The sequence below is a fragment of the Arachis ipaensis genome, chromosome B3, assembly GCF_059453495.1.
Source record: "Arachis ipaensis isolate K30076 ecotype BB chromosome B3, ASM5945349v1, whole genome shotgun sequence".
NCBI classification, from domain to species: domain Eukaryota; kingdom Viridiplantae; phylum Streptophyta; class Magnoliopsida; order Fabales; family Fabaceae; genus Arachis; species Arachis ipaensis.
The window spans coordinates 134,440,802-134,464,543 of NC_142438.1; the positions used below are offsets into that span (position 1 = coordinate 134,440,802).

Consider the following 23,742-nt stretch of genomic DNA (forward strand, 5'->3'; position numbering starts at 1 on the left):
CAACCAATACCATGGCTAATTTTAATTTTCATTTTCGAATGCTCCAAAGCATAACCACTTTTGTTTCAGCATCAATGAATTTATTAACTAGTTAGAGTAGTAAGGACTTTCTCCTTTCTTAACTAGTACTATTGATCACGAGACCTTGAAATTGGGAGAGCAATAATATAAAGTCTTTTTATGGTACTTGATATTTATCGCAAGATTTAAAGTTTAAAAGGTGAATCGCATTTTACTTTCTTTATTTTTAAGTAAATTAAACAAAAATTTTGTAGACACCAAAATATTCTCAAAATATTAAAACTTGTGCAGCTGTGTCCACCACTTATCTCTTAAATTTAATGGGTTTACGGTTTACCAGACATGGCAACGCCACTCGATAGAAGTGGATACCCTTCCATGCCCCCTATTCTCTCCCAATACGAGGATATTAATTGAAATTTTTTGAAATAATAATATAATTCAATATAAAAAGTTATAAGTCATATTATTTCAAAATATATATGTATTTGAAATCAGATTTTTACGATGAATATACAATTAATTAAGAAAGTAAATGTTTTGACTAGTGAAATAAAAAAAGAGAAAAAATATTAGTGTTTGAAAAGTTTCTGCTGTCTTGTTTGACGGTTGAAATTATTAGATGAGTTGTTAATAATAAAAGATATATGTTTAAGCTAATTAAAAAAAAGAGGAATTATTTGAGGTTGGGATTAAAAAAGAAAGTATTGAAAAAGATGGATTAGAAGTAAGAAGTGTGAAATTGTCCGTATTGTTGTTGATTGCATTTGGAAATTAGTGTGAATAGTTGGGGCGAAGAGTGATGGGGAGGTGTGGGTGTGGGAAGGAGGCATTGATCATGATGATTCAGGTGGGTAGTGAGTAGGTGACACAAGTGGATGGGGCTCTGCTTGCTTGGGAAGTTGAAAACATTGAACGCAGCAACCCGCCTTACTTTCTTTTTCTACACAAACACCACGCACCACCTTTCATCACTTCTTCTCCTCAAATCCTCAACACCGGCTGCACCTCCTTCCTATATGTGTTTAATTAGGGTTTACATGCAAATCTCTCTTGGTCGGTTCCCAGATAAGGCCCTGCCACTTGGATAAGGTTCTCTTTTCTCTTCTCTATCCGATAATACAGATCTCAATCTTTCGTTTTCTTTCTTTCTTTCTTTCTTTCCAACTTCTTTTTCTTTAAATTAAACTTGAACATGGCGAATCGATGGTGGGCTGGGAATAATGTGGCTATGAGGGCAACCGACTCAATCTCAGCGTCCCCATCAGTGCACCTGAGAAGAGAACAGGAGTTCCTCGACACTCCCACCAACAACAACAACACTCCAACAAACAGCAGCAATAGTAACACCAACCCCAACACCGAAGAAGACGAGAGCAGAGACACCGGTGCCGCTGCTGGAGCAAGAGGAGACGACAACAACCCTGCAGACCCGGCAAGTGGACCAGGAACCAGCGGAAAAAGGCCACGTGGCAGGCCTCCGGGATCTAAGAACAAGCCTAAACCCCCAGTTGTCATTACCAAAGAGAGCCCCAACGCACTCCGCAGTCATGTTCTTGAGATCAGCAGCGGCTCCGACGTCGCTGAAAGTATCGCCACCTTCGCCAACCGCCGCCATCGAGGTGTGTCGGTCCTCAGTGGAAGCGGCATTGTTGCAAACGTCACGCTCCGCCAACCCGCTGCTCCCGGTGGCGTCATCACTCTCCATGGAAGGTTCGAGATACTCTCACTCAACGGCGCTTTCCTGCCCGCTCCTTCTCCTCCCGGGGCCACCGGACTCACCGTTTACCTGTCCGGCGGTCAGGGGCAGGTGGTTGGCGGAACTGTTGTGGGTTCCTTGGTGGCTTCGGGCCCTGTAATGGTGATTGCCGCAACCTTTGCCAATGCTACTTATGAACGGTTACCGCTTGTCGAAGATGAACAAGTTGAAGAAGAAATGCAAGTGCAGCAGCAACATTCAGGAGGAGTGAGTGGTGGCGGTGGCGGTGCTGCTGCTGCTGGTGGTGGCAGTGGAGGAGGTTCTTCTTCTCAAGGTGGTGGTTTGGGTGAGGGTGGTGGTTCTGTGGGAATGTACAATTTGCCACCGAATTTGATGCACAATGGTCAATTGGCAGCACATGATGTTTTCTGGGGACCTCCACCGCCTCGTCCTCCGCAGCCTCCATCTTTCTAAAGGGACGACAACGGAATGGGATGAAATGAAGTGAAATGTTGTTGTGATATATCTCTTTCATCATAATAACTGACTTGTTTGTTGTACTTTTGTGCAGTGACGGTTTTCTTTCTTTCTTAGCAAGGTAGTTAGGATGATGAGGAACCTTAGCTTTTTCTTTTGTTAGTTCAATATTTTGCTTTGCTTCAAAGGAACTCGCCAGTAGTAATTTAATTTTCAGATATGTTTTTATTTGTACTCTTTTTCTGCACCTGCTATCTTCAATTCCCTTTTTCTTTCAATATATCTCTTGTGGTGGAAGAGTTGAGTTATGATTGTGTAGGTGAGAATGGTAACCGTGAAGGGAATAAGATTAATTGGTGGCTCCTACCGCTCCTCCTATATTCTATTCTATGTGGTAAGTGTACTTTGTTTGTTAATTGTTTTGACTCCTCCCTTGTTTCCTCATTTGATTGCATGGGTACTACTTGCTGCAAGTATTAATTATGTGTTGGACACTCGCCATTCAATTCTCTTGAAATAACTAGCCTAGCTAGTTCTTATTGTTTATTATTTTCCTCTTGTTTCAAGAGACGAATCATATATATGGTAGGGTCAGATCATGAACCTTTCCCAGCTCCATTTAGAGATCCAGCTGGGTAATCTCAACTATATTATGCAGGAATCGGACACCTCTTAGATTTGAAGTCGGCACTGAATTTTGGACCATAGTTTGAACCACTCTTGTTTTACTGTGGCATAACTAGTTATAGACATGAAGAATTTGATCCTTATATCGATGAAGATTGGATCAAATTAAAGGTGGTCAATCAATATTGTTCCGTATACAATATGCTCATTTTTAGTTTGTTTTGGGTAACGTTGAAATCTAGGAAATTTTGATAGTTTGACTAGGCCGCTTCTATAAGTATCCCATCACTGGTGTGGCTGAAGCATAGTACAAGAATGTACTAAGGTGCAGTTTCCCTTGTACTACTTGGATCCTTGTTTTCCCTTTTGTGTATTTCGGTGAACAAACTGAATGTCCAGTAAACTTTTATTAGGAAATAGTAGAACCAAGACATGCATGTCTATTGATTGCAAAAAATTGTGGGTTTTTTTTTCGGGTGATGCATTTCAATCACTTACTAGGCTTCTCTTCTCCTTTAGGTTGTTGTGATTCCTTCAGATTTTCTGTATATTATATTGTAGTAGAATGTATATAAGCATAAGATATTATCAATGCTGAGGTATATGGGTCAACTTTCAATTATCTGTGATTGTAGCCTTGGATTTTTGTTAGTAGTAGCTATCAAAGTAGAGGAGAAAGCAGAGATAAGGAAACCAAAATTCTTGTAAACTAGCAATTCTTGTTGGGGTTAGGTTAGTCTAATGACTAATGTATAAATAAAGCCAAAGGCCAACTAAGCAATATAGTACTACATTATTTTCCCACTTGCCTTAGATAATGCTTCTCTTTAAAGCAAAAGGTTAAAAAGAAAGAAATTAATAGAGGGATAAATGATCAACCGTGAAAGTATAAGAAATTAATTATGCTTCATGAAAGAAATATATATTTGGTTTGATGTTTGTTTCTTTAGCCAAATGTAAGCAGACCAGAACTAGTTTAATTTCTTAGCTAGGGTAATGTATATATATCTATATATGGTTCTTATTGAATTTCATTAAGTTTATTGTCTCATATGCATTGCATACACTATCACTCACCTTCCAAAGTACCATTTGTGGCTGTATATTTTCTTTTGTTATTTCTTTTTGGAATGCAATAAACATTTTTTTTAACACGAAAACTGATGTAGACATATTAGAGACACTATTTATAACATAGTAATATAGTATGGCACTGGAGATGAGTATCTTATCTAAATGGATACTCTTGAAACTTATATTATATATCAGACTGACAGGTAAAGCTTTTCAGATGACAGAAGGACATTTCGTCTCAGTAATTCAGTAGTATACTTCACCTATATTTCTTTAATATACAGTATTTTCTTATGCTATTGTCTTATTCTATGTATATATCGTAAAATTGTGTAGTTATGTTGTTGGGGATGTAAATTTGTGGTATTTGAGTGAGGGAATACAATGATAAACAAAAAGTACAGATGAATTAAGTTAGATGATTTTTTTAATTATTATGAGAAGATTAGTTTATTTGAAGGTAAAGATTTACATGCAGATATGCTTATATGAAATTGATAGTTATGAACCGTCGGATAATTTGATTTGTTTGATTAAATGTCTAAATTTTTATTTTGTCTGTTATTAACTTCACATGAAAATTACATGTGAATTTCTACTTTATTTTGCATATTTTGTTTATTTTGATTGAATATGTGTCGAATATTGTTAGGGCTTTATGGACACTTTGACATGGTTTTGATAACCAGATTGACCCAATTGGTTCAACTTGATGAATAGGAACTTAGCTATTAGATTGATTCAGGCTTGTTTGGGCTTCATTATCTTAATAAAAAAATATATTTTTCAGTAGAAAAGATATTTTGTTTAGTGTGTTTAACAAATATTTAGTAATAAAAATAAAAATATTAAAAAAATAAAAAAATATTTTGAGAAGTTGTAATTTATATTTTTTTAAAAGATTTTTTTAAAAAAAATATTTTTTATGTAATAAATAAACAAAAATATATTTTTATATTGTTATATTCAAATATAATTTATAAATAAAAAAAATTTTTTATATAAGATATTCAAATATAAAATTATTTTTATTTTTTCATCAAATTTTTAAAAAATAGATAACTAAAAAATATTTTTTTTTTAAAATTTACCTAAACAAGCCCTCAATTCAAGCTTGATAGTAAATTGGTCAAAAGAAATTGTTTTTGGTCAAAAACCGGTTAACCGGTTGTATAGGTAGAATTTTTTTAGTAATTAATTAGTTTAAAATAATAAATTACAAAAAAGTATTTTATTATCGGAGTTGAATTTAGATTGAAACTTTAAATCTTTAATTCCATAAGTTCGGTCTTGACTCTTGGAACCTCGCCAATCTTAGAAATTTTAAAAACTTTCGTTCAATCATAATGTCCCTTATTAGCAAAATTGATGATAAATTTATTTCAATTAACTTTTGTTGATTCTATTTCATGTCGTTAATTATTTCTTGCTGCTTGTGATGTGATTTATCTTAGAATAAAGTGTAAAAAAAGTTATTTATGTTGTAAAATAAATAAATAAATAAAAGAAATAGATATAAAATAAAGAGATGGAAATAAATAACTCTATTATTAATATTTACCACAATTAATATCTCAATATAATAGAAATAATATATATATAGTATCGTATATATAAAAGAAAGAAAAGTGTTTGATAGTATAAAGGAGGGATAGAAAATTTTATTGTTGATTGTGTGTATGTTGTCTGAGACTTTATTCTTTATTTATATATGTAAAAGTTTAAATATTCAAATTTTATTAATTTTCAATTTGTATTGAAAAATTAAATCTTTTAATATTGAAAAACTCATCCGCCCACATTAAGGTAGTATTTGGTGGATAGAAAGGGACTAAAAGATAGAGATCGAAAGACAGAGACTAAGAGACATAGACTGAAATACATCTTAATATTCTATTTGGTGTAAAGTGGAAGACAAAATTGAAACAAAAATGAAGCTCTAATTTAATTTGTATAAAGGATAAAATTGAAATTAATTAATTGAAATGAGAGTATTTTAGGTATAAAATGTTATTAAAGTTTTCATCTCTGTCTCTAAAAATTTCAATCCTTTGTATCTCCACTTTTTGGAGGTACTGAAATACTAAAATTTTAGAGACAGAGACAGAAATTTTAGTACCAGTCTCTAAGCCAACAAACATGATACTGAGTCTCAATCTCCCAGTCTCTATCCTAGTACCTCAAAACAAACGCTACCTAATAAACATCCATTGTTATCAAAACACTTCCTCTTGAATGTCTATTTAGGATTATGTCTCGTTAAAACCTTACTAAAGAAAAATCTAATGGGAGAAAACTTTAGTGAAGGAAAAAGAGTACAATATCCTTTGTGATGGAGACTGTCTCATTGAAAACCTTGTCAAGAAAAATCCAATGGGAAAAAAAATCTGACCAAGGAAAAAAGAGTACAGTCTCTCCCTCTTGTCATACATCATTTAATATCTCCAAATCCGTGCATCCTAATCTGATGTACCAATTTTTCAAAGGAGAATTTTGGAAGTGACTTTGTAAATATATAAGTCTGCCAGATTATCGCTTGATTGGATCGGTTAGACATCAATTGTTCCTTGATTTTGAAGATCATGAGTGAAGAAGAATTTGGGAGAAATATGCTTTGTTCTATCACCTTTGAGGTATCTACTTTTAAGTTGCGGAATGCATGCTGTATTATCTTCAAACATAACAGTTGGAGCTATCTTATGGTCAATCAGTCCACATAATGACAGAATATATTGAACCAAACTCCTGAGCCAAAAACACTCGCGACTTGCTTCATGTATCGCTAGTATTTCAGCATGATTATAGGATGTTGCTGCTATCGTCTGTTTTGTGGACCTCCATGATATAACTGTATCACCATATGTGAATAGGTATATTGTTTGAGATCTTCCTTTATGTGGATCAGACAAGTATCCTGCATTTGCATAGTCAACTAATTGTAACTTGGATTCATATGGATAGAACAATCCCATATCAATTGTTCCATGAAAATATCGAAACAATGTTTGATTCCATTCTAATATCTTCTGGTTGGAAAGGAACTATACCTTGCTAATAAATTCATAGCAAATAATATATCAGGTCGTGTATTATTAGCAAGATACATTAGTCACCTAATGATATATCTTCGTTTTCTTCTTTAGGACGGAATTGATCATTTTCCACATCCAAAGACTTTACGATCATTAGGGTACTTAATGGATGTGACTTATCTATATAAAATCTTTTCAAGATCTTTTCTGTATATGTTGTTTGATGAATAAAGATCCCATTTTTTATATGCTCGATCTGCAGATCGAGATAAAATTTAGTCTTTCCAAGATCTTTCATCTCAAACTCTTCTTTTAGAGCTTTTATAATTGTGAAATTTCTTTAGAGGTTCCAATGATATTTAAATCATCAACATACACAGTAATTATAATGAATCCAGATGCAGATTTCTCTATGAAAACACATGGGCAGATATCATCATTCTTAAATTCGTTTTTGGCCAAATACTCAATAAGACAATTATACCACATTCGTCCAGATTGCTTTAAACCATATAAAGATCTTTGCAATTTGATTGAGTATAACCCTTGTGAATATTCATTGGATGATTTAGATACCTTTAATTCTTCACGGACTTTCATATAGATATCACGATCTAATGATCCGTATAAGTAGGTTGTTACCACATCCATTAAATGCATATGTAGTTTATGGTATGCGGATAAATTGACCAAATAACACAATATTATTGCATCCACTACAAGGGAATATGTTTCTTTATAATCTATACCGGGCCTTTGTGAAAAATCTTGTGGCACAAGTCGAGCTTTGTGGCGTACAACTTCATTTTTATCATTTCATTTTCTCACAAATATCCATCTGTATCCAATAGGTTTTACATCTTTTGGTGTACGGATTACAGGTCCAAAGATTTCACATTTTACAAGTGAGTCTAATTCAGCCTTCATAGCTTCTTTCCATTTTGTCCAATCATTCATTTGTCGACATTCTTCGACTGTTCTTGGCTCAAGATCCTTACTTTCATGCATGATATTTAATAACACATTATATGCAAATATTTCATTGACAATCGTCTTATTTTGGTCCTATTTTTCTCCTGTAAAAACATAGTTTATCGAGATCTCATCATTTTCAAAATTTTCAGGTATCTGTACGTCTTCTAGCGTTAAAACTATATCAGAATTTTGGACAACTGCAGGTATTTTTATCATATATTTATCTTTTTCAGCAGGAATAATATTTACCTATTTTCTTTTCCGAAGATTTTTATCTTTGGAACCGACATGTCTACTACGCTTCTGCCATGAATTTGTTTCAGTGGCCACTTGTCCAATTGAAACATCAATTTGAATTGGGACATTTTCAACTGGTATATAGGATTTACTAATTCTTTTCGTATCATAAAATGCATCAGAAAATTCATTTGTTATTCTTTACAAATGTATAATCTTTTGAACTTCTAATTCACATTGTTCTGATCGAGGATCTAAATGCATCAATTAAGTTCCTTTTCAGGAAGCTTATTCTCTCCCCCTAATGTTAAAAATTTTGATTCATCAAAATGACAATATACAAATCGGGCTTTAAATACATCTTCAATTTGTATCTCAAGATACCTCATTATAAAGGGAGAATCATATCCAACATATATTCCCAATTTTTTTGGTCCCATTTTGGTGCGAGAATGTGGTGCAATGGGAACATATATCGCACACCTGAATATTCTTAAGTGAAAAACATTTAACTGTTGGCCAAAAGCTCATTTCAGAGTAGAAAATTGATAGTAACTTGTTGGTCTCAAACGAATGAGTGCTGCGACATGTAAAATAGCATGTCCCAAACTGAGGTTGAGAGATTTGTTTTCATAAGCAAGGGTCTAGCAATTAACTGGAGGCGTTTAATAAATGTTTCTGCTAACCCATTTTGTGCGTGAACATGAGCTACTGGATGTTCAACGTTTATTCCGTTAGTCATACAATAAGCATCAAAGGCTTGGGAAGTAAATTCAACAGCATTATCAAGATGAATTGCTTTGATTGGATTTTCTGAAAACTGTACTTTTAATCGAATAATTTGAGCAAGTAATCTCGCAAACGTCAGGTTGCGAGAAGACAATAAGCACACATGTGACTATCTCGAAGATGCGTCTATTAGGACCATAAAATATCTAAAAGATTCACATGGTGGATGAATAGGTCCACATATATTGCCTTGAATCCTTTTTAGGAATTTAGGAGACTCAAATCCAATCTTCACTAGTGATGGCCTTAAAATTAGTTTTCCTTAAGAACATGCGGCATAACAAAATTCATTAGATTTAAAAATCTTCTGGTTCTTTAGTGAATGTCTATAGGGGTTTTCAATAATTCTCCACATGATGGTTGTTCCCGGATGACTCAATTGGTCATGCCAAATTATAAATTCATTTGGGCTAGTAAACTTCGGGTTTACAATGGCATGTGATTCAATTGCACTAATTTTAGTGTAATATAACCCAGATGAAAGTGAGAGTAACTTTTTTAATATAACATTTTTATTTGAATCATGAGTTGTGATACATAAGTACTCATGATTTTCCTCATTCATTGTTTCAATATGATATCCATTCTGGCGAATATCTTTAAAACTCAACAAGTTTCTTAGAGACTTGGTAGACAATAGTACATTATTTATTATGAATTTGTTCCTCTGGATAATAAAATTAAAGCTCTTCCGGAGCCTTCTATCACATTATCTTAGCCAATAATAATATTAACATATTCTTCTTTTGGCACAAGATGAGTAAAATATATATTACTTTGAGAATGGTATGCGAACTTGCACTATCTGCAGGGCAAACATCTTCATTATATGTCCTTGTCATTTTCTTCAAAGACAAATAATAATAATAATAAAATGTGTTGAAGTATATGCAGAGTAAATTTCTTGATTGTTTTTTTAAGAAATACCGTACATAGTATCATATACTAAAAATTTTATTATTATTATTTTAGAATTTGGTACATTTAGTAATTTTAAAATTCATAAACATAAATATTTTATTAAATATTATTTATATACATCATATTTGAAATTCAAATGCATAAAAAATAAAACTTAACAGGAAGTTTCTTACATTATTTATTTACATGAGTACTTAATAAACCCATATATTAAACTATTCCATCATTGATCAAATGACCAATATTTTCTTCGGAATCCTCAAAAAAAAGCAGACACTTCATAATGAGTGGTGTAATTTTTAGCAATATCACAAAATTAATCTCCTTTCCTTTGTCATCTTTTTTCAAGGATGCTTGATAAGGATTAACTAGGTGCATCGGGGTACGACAGGTACGCGATCAATGGTCCTTTCCACCACAATGAAAATATTTATCCTCTGTTGATTTATTTTATCCATTGTTTCTTTCTTTATCCCACTTCTGGTGAGATCTTTTCTTATAAACATAATTTTTCTTGTTATCAAAACCTCACCATTTACCTTTTCTGGGGTTATGATTTGTCGCATTTGTTTCAGGAAATGGGGCGGCGCTAGTTTGTCGCGTTTCATGATTTTTTAAAAGCAACTTATTGTTGCGTTCAGCAACAAGAAGGCAAGAAATTAACTTAGAATATTTTTTAAATTCTTTTTCTCGATACTGATGCTGCAGGAGCACATTCGAGGTATGGAAGGTTGAGAAAGTTTTCTCTAACATGTCATTATCAATTATCTTTTTCCCACATAATTTCATTCGTGAGGTAATTAAGAACATTGTTGAATTGTATTCATTTATGTATTTAAAATCATGTAGACGCACTCAATAAAAAAAAAAAAATCCTGTAGACGCAAGTGCGTCCACTCACATCGAGCTTGAGGAAGTATCACTGTCTTTTGATAATTATACATTTCTTCAAGATTTTTCCACAGATCTGCAGGATCTTTTAGTGTGAGATATTCATTTTTCAATCCTTTGTCAAGATGCCGACGAAGGAAGATCATGGCTTTGGCTTTATCCTTCTAGGATGTATTATTTTCAACCTTAATGGTATCTCTAAGATCCATTGAATTAAGATGGATTTTAGTATATAGTATCCATGATAAGTAGTTGTTTTCAGATATATCAAGAGTATTAAATTTAAAACGAGAGAGTTTCGACATAATAAAAATTTATTACCTTGAGTTTTCCTAAATTTTGATCAGAGTCTCGTACTGATAACGTGTTGTAAAATAAATAAATAAGGAAGAGGAAATAGATATAAAATAAAGAGATGTAAATAAATAACTCTAATATTAATAATCGCCACAATTAATATTTTAATATAATAGAAATAATTCATATATATATATATATATATATATATATATATATATATATATATAGTATCGTATATATAAAAGAGAAAAGAGTGTTTGACCGTATAAAAAAGAGATAGAAAATTTTATTATTGGTCGTGTGTATGTTACCTGAGGTTTTGTTCTCTATTTATACATGTAAAAGTTTAAATATTCAAACCTTATTAATCCTCAATTTGTATTGAGAAGTTAAATCTTTCAATGTTAAAAAATTCAATCGACCACATTAATAGACATCCATTATTATTGTAACAATTTAATAATATATATAACAAAGATTTTGATTAGCTATTAAATTTTTTTTTTTTTTTTTTGGGATTGATTGGATTTTAATTTTAAACATTATAATATTACAAATTTATTCACATTATACTCTTACACACATAATATTTAAAGGGTTTCTATTCACTATTTGATTTTAGTCAAGTTTGGAATCCGAATGTGATTCCTCACGAATCGAATATATTATTATTATCATTGTGCCAAAGCTTCGAGAACAGCTATATTAACCTTTTTATTTTTTTATTTTTTTTTTGACAGTGCACTGCTATATTAACCATCTTTTCTGTTTGTTTGTTTGTTTTTTTTTTTTTTTTCTCGAGCTTTATTAACCTTCTTAGTACGTTATTCTAGTCATGTTGGGCTTTGTATTCATTAGGATTGTTAACATTTACATTTCATCGCATGGCTAGTTAAAATAATAACCATCGTGAAAAGCGAAAGTTTTTTCACGTTACCTTTACAGAGTTATGATCTTCTGAAAATGTTTACACTTTGTTTGGATGTAAAATAGAAAATGAAAGAAAAGAAGATGAGAGAAAAAAATAAAAAAAAAATAATTTTTTTATATTGTTTAGATAAAAATAAAATAAATAGAAAAAAAAATTATAACCAAGATTGTGTGGAAAATAAACTCTGCCTACCTCTAGATTTTGTTTGGATGATGAATAATGGAATGACAAAGAAATGCTTTGTATTATTGGATTTGGATGTGTGTTTTTTTTTGTTTTTCTTTTTGGGTCAAGGGATGTATGTTTAGGAGTGAGGGACGGAGTGGTTATAGATATGGGCCTTTGTACATTAAACAAACTCTAAACTATGGCGGTTTTTTTAGGCAGTTTGGTCGCTAGAGTTTTATCTAGAGGAGTTTTTAATAAGAACTGTTTTTCTAGGACCAAATATTTTTTTGGACATGTTTGTTTGCATTTTTAATTTTATTTTTATTTTAAAATTTTATAAATAGAAGATAAAAATAGAAAATAAAATTTTATTTTTTCTTAAAAAATTTTAAGAGCAAAAAACATTTAAAATAAAATATAAAAAATAGAAATGCAAACTAAATATACCCTTGAGTCTTTTGAAAAGAGTTCAAGATTCAAATGAAATTAAAAGAGTCTCAAGAATTTAATACTTCATTCTTTAATTATTAAAGTTCTAAAAGTTTCATGCTGTAAAATAAAAGTTCGCATGAATAGAAGCGTCTTAGCCTATGAAACACGGACGCTTCGCTGAGTTATCGTGTCCACGTATCGGACATATTTTGGACACGATACTCACCGATACTCACCGACACTCGTCCGACACACGTGTCAGCTGTATTCAACTGTGTCTTAATAAAAAGTAAAAAATTATTCTCCGGACACGCTTGGACACACCTAAATATCATCATGTGTCAGCGTGTCCAGTCTTATTCTTAACATATATTCTTGAAATAAATTTAGATATAGTATATATTATTATTTATTAAAACAAAAAATATTTTAAATACTTGATATAATTAAAATAAGATATTAAAAATAATTATAAAAATTTATTTATATTTTAATATCAATAAAATATCAAAATATCATTACGATTTATCTAAAAAATAATTTATATTTTATATGTATGCGTGTCCCTGTGTCTTATAAGATTTTAAAATTTGCGTGTCAGCGTGTCTTGTGTCGTGTCGTATCTTGTGTTCGTGTCAGTGTCCGTGCATCATACGTCTTAGCTATAGCATGTATTACATGTAATCATGGTTAAATTAACAAGTCAGTTAAAGAATTAAGTTAGTTATGATAATTAATTAAAATAAAGTATAGAGTTAGTTAAGCCACCAATTCTGTATATAAAGAAATGATTGATTGAATTAATAATAGATTGATTTTGTTGTGATAAGTATAAAAGCTGAGTTGGATGCCCATTAATGTCTGAGCGGCTCAGCTTCTCAATGGTAAATGGCATTAAAGAAATGTTGAAAAAGTAAAGTATGTTACCATTATAAATAGCAGAATGTTGTTTTATATTCGTACATACAAAAACAACAGCAATATAATAATATTCTCTTTCTTTTTCTTACTATAAACAAATACTATTATCTCTCTCTCTACTTTTTATACTCCTTTCTATCTTTATATATATATTTATGCAATTCTCTCTCTCTTTACTTTTTATACTTCTTTCTATCTTTGTATATATATATATACATTACAACATATAATTTTATTTTATATATATATATATTATTGAGCTAATTATTTTAATTTTAGAGTCTTCTATTTATACATCTTTATTTTATATATATCTTTTATTTTACAACACGTTATCAGCACGAGACTCTGATCAAATTTTTAGGAAGACTCAGGTAACAAATTTTTCATTATGTCGAAACTCTCTCATCTTTAATTCAATGCTCTTGATATATCTGGAAACAATTATTTATCATGGATATTAGATGCTGAAATCCATCTTGATTCAATGAATCTTGGAGATACCATTAAGGCTGAAAATAATGCATCCCAGAAGGATAAAGTCAAAGCCATGATTTTTCTTTGTCGTCATCTTGACGAAGGATTGAAAAATGAATATCTTACATTAAAAGATCCTGCAGATCTTTGGAAAAACCTTGAAGAAAGATATAATCATCAGAAAACGGTAATACTTCCTTAAGCCCGATATGAATGGACGCATTTGCGTTTACAAGATTTTAAATCTATAAATGAATATAATTCTGCAATGTTTCGAATCACCTCACGAATGAAATTGTGTGGGGAAAAAATAACTGATCATGATATGTTGGAGAAAACTTTCTCAACCTTCCATGCCTCGAATGTGCTCCTGCAGCAGCAGTATCGAGAGAAAGGGTTTAAAAAATATTCTGAGTTAATTTCTTGCCTTCTTGTTGCTGAACGCAACAATGAGTTGTTATTAAAAAATCATGAAGCGCGCCCAGTTGGCGCTGCCCCATTTCCTGAAGTAAATGTGGCAAATTACCCTAGAAGAGGTAAATGGCAAGGTTTTAATAATAAGAAAAATTATGGAAGGAAAGAGAATTATGTTCAAAAGAGAGGATCTCACCAGAAGTGGGATAAAGAAAGGAATATCAGGCAGAATAAATCAACTGAGGAGAAGTGTTTCCGCTGTGGTGGAAAGGGCCATTGGTCTCGTACCTGTCGTACCCCAAGGCACCTAGTCGATCTTTACCAGGCATCTTTGAAAAAGAACGACAAAGGAAAGCAAACAAATTTTGTTTCAAATGATGCTGAGAACTCCACCACTCATTATGATGTATCTGATTTCTTTGGGGATCCTAAAGGAAATATTGGTCATTTGATCAATGATGGAATAGTTTAATATGTGTGATTGTGAAGTATATATGTAAATAAATAATGTAAAGAACTTATTGTTAAGTTTTATTTTCTATGTATTTAAGTTTCAAATATGATGTACATAAATAATGAAATATTAATGTTTATGAATTTTGAAATTATTAAATGTGTCAAATTTTAAAATAAAATTTCAGTATATGACATTATTTTATGTACAGTGTTTCTTAGAAAAATAATTCTGATCAAGTATTCAATTTAACTGTGCATACTACTCATTTTATTATTATTTGTTTTTGAAGAGAATGGCAAGGATATGTAATGAAGATGTATGCCTTGCGGATAGTGCAAGTTCACACACTATTCTCAAAAGTGATATATATTTTACCTATCTTGTGCCAAAAGAGGAATATGTTAATACTATTATTGGCTCAGGCAATGTGATAGAAGGCTCCGGAAGAGCTATAATTTTGTTTCCTGGAGGAACAAAATTTATAATAAATAATGCACTGTTGTCTACCAAGTCTCGAAGAAACTTGTTGAGCTTTAAAGATATTCGCCGAAATGGATATCATATTAAGACTATGAATGAGGAAAATCATGAGTATTTATATATCACAACTCATGATTCAAATAAGAAAGTTATATTAGAAAAATTACCCTCACTTTCATATGGGTTGTATTATACCAAGATTAGTGCAATTGAATCACATGCCACTGTAAACCAGAAGTTTACTAGACCAAATGAATTCATAACTTGGCACGACCGTTTGGGTCATCCGGGAACAACCATGATGAGGAGAATTATTGAAAACTCTCATGGACATTCACTAAAGAACCAGAAGATTCTTAAATCTAGTGAATTTTGTTGTGCTGCATGTTCTCAAGGGAAGTTAATTTTAAGGCCATCATCAGTAAAAATTGGATTTGAGTCCCCTGAATTCCTAGAAAGGATTCAAGGTGATATATGTGGACCTATTCATCCACCATGTGGATCTTTTAGATATTTTATGGTCCTAATAGACGCATCTTCGAGATGGTCACATGTGTGCTTATTATCTTCTCGCAACCTGGCGTTTGCGAGATTACTAGCTCAAATTATTCGATTAAAAGCATAATTTCCAGAAAATCCAATCAAAGCAATTTGTCTTGATAATGCTGGTGAATTTACTTCCCAAACTTTTGACGCTTATTGTATGGCTAATGGAATAAGTGTTGAACATCCAGTAGCTTATGTTCACACACAAAATGGGTTAGCAGAATCACTTTTTAAGCGCCTCCAATTAATTGCTAGACCCTTGCTTATGAGAACAAATCTCCCAACCTCGGTTTGGGGCATGCTATTTTACATGCCGCAGCACTTATTCGTTTGAGGCCAACGAGTTATCATCAATTCTCTCCTATGCAATTAGCTTTTGGCCAACAGCCAAATGTTTCCCATTTAAGAATATTTGGGTGTGCGATATATGTTCCCATTGCACCACCTAATCGCACCAAAATGGGACCCCAAAGAAAATTGGGAATATATGTTGGATATGATTCTCCCTCTATAGTGAGGTATCTTGAGATACAAACTGGAGATGTATTTAAAGCCCGGTTTGCGAATTGTCATTTTGATGAATCAAAATTTCCAACATTAGGGGGAGAGAATAAGCTTCCTGAAAAGGAGCTTAACTGGAATGCATCATCATTGATGCATTTAGATCCTCGATCAGGGCAATGTGAACTGGAAGTTCAAAAGATTATACATTTGCAAAGAATAGCAAATGAATTGCCTAATGCATTTTCCGATACAAAGAGGATTACCAAATCTTATATACCAGCGAAAAATGCCCCAATTCGAATTGATGTCCCAGTAGGACAAGTAGCCACTGAAGCAAATTCATGCCAGAAGCGTGGTAGGGCAGAAAATGCCCTAATTCGAATTGATGTCCCAGTAGGACAAATAGCCACTGAAGCAAATACACGCCAGAAGCGTGGAAGGCCTGTCGGTTCCAAAGACAAAAATCCTCGAAAGAGAAAAGAGGTAAATAATATTTCTGTTGAAAAAGACATAGTAAAGACACCTGCAGTTGTCCAAAATTCTGATATAACGCCATAAGACGTTCAGGTACCTGAAAATTGTGAAAATGACGAGATCTCGATAAATTATGTCTTTACAGGAGAGAAATGGGACCGAAATAAGACAATTGTCAATGAAATATTTGCATATAATGTGGCATTGAATATCATGCATGAAAGTAAGGATCTTGAGCCAAGATCAGTTGAAGAATGTCGACAAAGAAATGATTGGCCAAAATGGAAAGAAGCCATGAAGGCTGAATTAGACTCACTTGCAAAACATGAAGTCTTTGGACCTGTAGTCCGTACACCTGAAGATGTAAAACTTGTTGGATATAAGTGGGTATTTGTGAGAAAACGAAATGAGAAAAATGAAGTTGTGCGCTATAAAGCCCGACTTGTGGCACAAGGTTTTTCACAAAGGCCCGGTATAGATTATGAGGAAACGTATTCCACTGTAGTGGATGCGATAACATTGCGCTATTTGGTCAGTTTATCTGCATATCATAAATTGCATATACATTTAATGGATGTGGTAACAGCCTACTTATACGGCTCATTAGATCGGGATATCTATATGAAAGTCCCTGAAGGACTAAAGATATCTAAACCATCCAATGAATATTCGCAAGGGTTATACTCAGTCAAATTGCAAAGATCTTTATATGGTCTAAAGCAATCTGAACGAATATGGTATAATCGTCTTACTGAGTATCTAGCCAAAAACGGATTCAAGAATGATGATATCTGCCCATGTGTTTTCATAAAGAAAACTATATCTGGGTTCATTATAATTGCTGTGTACGTTGATGATTTAAATATCATTGGGACTCCTGAAGAGATTCCAACAATTATAAAAACTCTAAAAGAAGAGTTTGAGATGAAAGATCTTGGAAAGACTAAGTTTTGTCTCGGCCTGCAGATCGAGCATATAAAAGGTGGGATCTTTATTCATCAAACAACATACACAGAAAGGATCTTGAAAAGATTTTATATGGATAAGTCACATCCATTAAGTACACCAATGATCGTAAGATCTTTGGATGTGAAAAATGATCAATTCCGTCCTAAAGAAGAAAATGAAGATATCCTTGGTCTTGAAGTACCATATCTTAGTGCCATTGGAGCGCTAATGTATCTTGCTAATAATACGCGACCTGACATATCATTTGTTGTGAATTTACTAGCAAGATATAGTTCCTCTCCAACCAGAAGACATTGGAGTGGAATCAAACAAATCTTTCGATATCTTCATGGGACGGTTGATATGGGTTTGTTTTATCCCTATGGATCCAAGTCACAATTAGTTGGCTATGCAGATGCTGGATACTTGTCTGATCCACATAAAGGGAGATCTCAAACAGGATACCTGTTCACATATGGTGGTACAGCTATATCATGGAGGTCCACAAAACAGACGATACAGCAACCTCCTCTAATCATGCTGAAATACTGGCGATTCATGAAGCTAGTCGTGAGTGTTTTTGGCTGAGGAGTCTGATTCAATATATTCTGTCATCATGTGGACTGATTGATCATAAGATGGCTCCAACTGTCCTATTTGAAGATAATACAGCATGCATTGCTCAACTTAAGGGTGGATACATCAAAGGTGATAGAACAAAACATATTTCTCCCAAATTCTTCTTCACTCATGACCTTCAAAATCAAGGGACAATTGATGTCCAACAGATCCGTTCAAGTGACAATCTGGCAGATTTATTTACAAAGTCACTCCCAAAATTCTCCTTTGAAAGATTGGTACATGAGATTGGAATGCATCGATTTCGAGACATTAAATGATGTCGGCAAGAGGGGGAGACTGTACTCTTTTTCCCTTGGTCAAGTTTTTTTTCCATTGGGTTTTTCTTGACAAGGTTTTTAATGAGGCAGTTTCCATCATAAAGGATATTGTACTCTTTTTCCTTCACTAAGGTTTTTTCCCACTGGGTTTTTCTTTAGTAAGGTTTTAATGAAGCATAATCCTAAATGGGCATCCAAAGGGGGAGTGTTGTGATAAGTATAAAAGCTGAGTTGGATGCACATTAATGTCTGGGTGGCTCAGCTTCTCAATGGAAAATGGCATTAAAGAAATGTTGAAAAAGTAAAGTATGTTACCATTATAAATAGCAGAATGTTGTTTTATATTCGTACATACAAAAACAACAGCAATATAATAATATTCTCTTTCTTTCTCTTACTATAAACAAATGCTATTATCTCTCTCTCTACTTTTTATACTCCTTTCTATCTTTATATATATATATATATTTATGCAATTCTCTCTCTCTTTACTTTTTATACTTCTTTCTATCTTTGTATATATATATACATTACAACATATAATTTTATTATATATATATATATATATAAATTATTATTGAGCTAATTATTTTAATTTTAGAGTCTTCTATTTATACATCTTTATTTTATATATATCTTTTATTTTACAACAGATTTTACATTTCTACAATACTTCTTGACTTTCTTTCTTCCCATACTTTCTTTCTCTCTCATTACATAAACTCATGTTCATCAGTTCATGGTTAATTAGTGAGATTCAAATTTTGATGGAAGAAGAGTACTAAGAGAAAGTAGTACTGAAAAACAACCGGATTCTTCACTAAGAAAGGACGTTTCAACTTTCAATTTTTATTATTATTATTTTGAGACAATACGAATTTATTAAAAAAATGATCAAATAGTATTAAAAATTATTTATCAGAGATTTTATTTGTAATGTATGAAAATTTTAACGGTTCCGCTATGTTACCAACAGCATATCTGCCAACATCTGCCAACTCTTATTTATAATTATGTTTCATAGAAGTGTGTTCGTGGATGTGTCTAATAAAAATAGTTTTTTTATAGCTGTGTTTAATAGAAGTGTCTTTATAGATATATTTTCTGGATGTGTCTCTTTATATATGTATTTAAAATATATTAATTATTAGACACATCCACGAACACACTTCCATGAAATACAATTATAAACAAGAGTTGGTAGAAATTGGCAAATAATATGTTAGTACCCTATACTTTTCCAAATGTTAAACTCTCAACAAAATTTTTTTAGTAATAGAATAAACTACTACCATCATTATCACTACTTTCTTAATTTTTGTTTTTATAACTTTTATCTTTATTATTTTTATTGCGCAATTATACTTTATCATCATTATTATTATTTTTTCTACCACCATCAAAACCAACACCATTAACATCATCATTATCTTCTCTCATTCTTATGTGGTGCTATTTTTTTTTGGAGGCCACTCAGATAAACACGCTTAAAACGTCTTTTTTTAAAGATATTTTCATGTTGTATTTTAATTGGTTTCTGTATAATTTATTCGGTGTTCCTCATCACATATTATTAAATTCCTCAAAAGATTTTCTTTCCAAAAACAATAAAAAACATTTAATTTAGATTAAAACAAAAAAGGTAATAGATTAACTATTAGATTTTTTTTAAAAGATTATTTACATAAAAAAATATATCACATTCATCTATATATATATATATATATATATATATATATATAACAAGCTCTTAAATTTTTTATAAATAAAAAAATAATTAATTTTTATTCGTATAATATATAAAATAATTACTATATTATTATTATATTATAGATTAAAATTTATTAATTTAAATTTTGTTTTTATTTTTAATATAAGCATTAGAAATAAATAAATTTTTATAACAAGATGTAATGTAACAAAATATATATAATATTAATTAGTTTTTAAAAAATTCTGAAAAGATAATTTTTTCTAATAAAGTGTTATTAAAAAATTAACATTATAAAAACTAATTTCAACCAATATGATATAATAGGTTATTAAATATATTTAATACAAAACACATTGAATATAAATTTTTATTGAGTTTAAATTTTAAATAATTTTTAATTGAATTTCGAATATTTTTATTTTAAAGAGTTAGAATATTTTAACATCATTTTTTCGTATCTTTTTGATTGAGTCTTTGATATTTTAAATTATAAACCTTATTTATAATTAAGAGTAATGTTTTAACACCACCAATTAGTCACACATATAAAAATACAAGAACAATTCTATTGTCATAATTATAATCTAACTTAATAAGCAATACAATACAATGAAACTATATATAAGTAATATAACTAATTTTTATCTACATCTATAGTCACATTTCATAAATAATATAATTAAATTATATTTATATTTATAATTAAAATATGAATAAAAATACAAAAAATTATTAGGATAGTTAATTTTTTTCGTTCATAATTTTTTTTATTATTTTTTAAAAAAGATAATTGAATAACACAAAAAAGTCTTATTAAGAGTAATTTATTTATATATGATTAAAAAATAATTGAATAATTATATACGGTAAAATTAATATTATTAAAAAATAAAAATAAAAATTATTTTAAAATTAAAAATAAAATTTATTTAAAAATAAAATTAAAAATCATGTTTTTTTTTTCAAAATTTATCTACGAGTAATTCTATAAATATTTTATAATGAATAAAAATATTAAACTCGTACTAAAATTTATTCTAATAAAATTTATTTTTATTCTACTAAATGTTAAATAAACTATTGAAAAGAATTTTGTTTCCTCCATTAGAGAAGAATGATAAACTTCCATACTTCTATTATGTTATGGCAATAATTTGGCCTGTTATTTTTAATTTACATAATAATAATAATAATAATAATAATAATAATAATAATAATAATAATAATAATAATAATAATAATAATAATAATAATAATAATAATAATAATAATCGATAACAAAGTTAGGGACTTACAAAATCTTTCTTAAGATCATAGAAAAAAATATTTATATTTATGTGATATATAAAACAATTATCATAATAATATTATTATTATTATTATTATATATATATATATATATATATATATATATATATATATATATATATATATATATATATAGTCCAACTGTTTTAATGTAAAATTTTCATTTAATATTTGATTAAATGTTCTTGTATTTAGTACTTTTTTTTGGCACTTCTTCTTAGTTAAAAATATAATCATTATAATTTTGTAGTTATTATTGCTAGGGGTGTTTACAGATGGAATATGGCTGAAATTTCGATCCAATCCGCACTGAACTCATTAGATCAAATTCGATATTCGCACTTTTTATGTTTGGATCAGATATCAAATATATCCATAAAATAAAAAATATTAAAAAATTTTATTTTTATAAAAAAAGTCAATAATTTTTTTGTTTACTTTTGTAAACATATTTACTTTTATCTGATTAGAGTGTGGATCCGATTCGATCCAATCTGATCATCTTACAGATTAGATCATATCCTCAAATTACAGATCAGATACAGATAAATACTGTGGATTTATATGGACATGATCTAATCTATGAACACCCCTAACTACTACTATAGGTTCATTGTTGCAAAAGAATGCTTCTTTTATTATAAACCATTATTAGATCTTAATTACCATTAAAATAACTTAATTGTCAACAAAGAGATAATACTTATGGTCTCTGAAATTATGTTCGTATTTGAATCCATAGTTGTAAAAATCAAACTGGATCGGTTGGTTCGACCGAAAAACTAGTGAACCGGACTAGAACCGAAGGGTTCGGTTCGATTTACTCTTTGGACCGTTTAAGGAATAAAATTGGTGTGAACTAGTGCAAACCAGTCTAACCGAACTGGTCTGCTTGAAAAAATTTTTAAAATGTCTCGAACCAAGAACCTTGGAGCAAAAGCAACCTCTACTTGCCACTTAGCCATTACACTTCTAAGTATTATATTTGACAAATACTAATTATATAGTATACATAAATATCTAATTTAATTTAATTTTTGTTTTTTCTATTTTTAAAATTAATTATATTTTAATTATATACCATTATTAATATAAATATAAATTTCACTAAAAATTTATTAATTTACTTGATCTATTTTATTACTAGTATTGTGATTAAAGTTATTTGTTTTGATGTTAGTGTTAAAATCTACTGATATTATAGTTAGATGATAGGCTTTGTGAATTAATTATTTTTTTATTGTGTCAAAATAAGATACTATTGTAGTATTAAAATTTTATGATTTTTTTATATTAGTTATTTTTAGAAGTTGAGACTTGATTCTTCATAAAATGTTAGTGAAGATATGTATTTTAACTTTTAATTTTAAGTTTTTAACTATTTTATATTTTATATTTATGTGAGACCGGTTTTATCGGTTCAATCAGTGATTTATCAGTTGAACCAATAAACCAGTGAACCAGTAGCTTGACCGGTTCGATCACTGGTTCGGTTCTAACAACTATGTTTCAATCTAATTTCAAAAATTTTGATTTACTCAATTTAGTCTCCCAACTTAATAGTTATGACTCACATTGGTTCCTAATCTTATTTTTGTCACTGTCTCACAAAATCGTTAACGACATGCTGAGATGGACTAACGACTATTACATTATACATTCTAGCGACTATTGGATGTGACAATTGAAATTTTTTTTACCTTATTTTTTTTCAACTAAACACTTAAAACCCTAATATGAGTCACGGATACCTAAGTTAAAAAATCAAACTAAGTAAATTGAAACTTTAAAAATCATATTAAAGTTCGAATATAACTTCAAAACAGAACTTTAACTTATGTAGTGATTAATTTAAATGAGAATCAAATAAATCAAAATTCAACATAATTTTTATCAATGTTTTCAAATTCAAAATTTTTATACCAAAATTAACTAGGATTTTTCTTTAAATTAAAAATTTAATAAAATAGTGACTTTAATTATCTTAACCAATGTCCTAATTAATTACTTTTATATCTTAAAAAAA

General features: G+C 30.3%; 1 protein-coding gene across 1 annotated transcript; it reads left to right on the forward strand.

The window, feature by feature from the left end:
- Positions 1 to 673: 673 nt before the first annotated feature.
- On the forward strand, positions 674 to 2,431 carry LOC107631287 (AT-hook motif nuclear-localized protein 15). The gene has a single exon (XM_088508700.1). The coding sequence runs from the start codon at positions 1,217 to 1,219 to the stop codon at positions 2,192 to 2,194; it is 978 nt and encodes a 325-aa protein (XP_088364826.1). The 5' UTR covers positions 674 to 1,216; the 3' UTR covers positions 2,195 to 2,431.
- Positions 2,432 to 23,742: the final 21,311 nt, after the last annotated feature.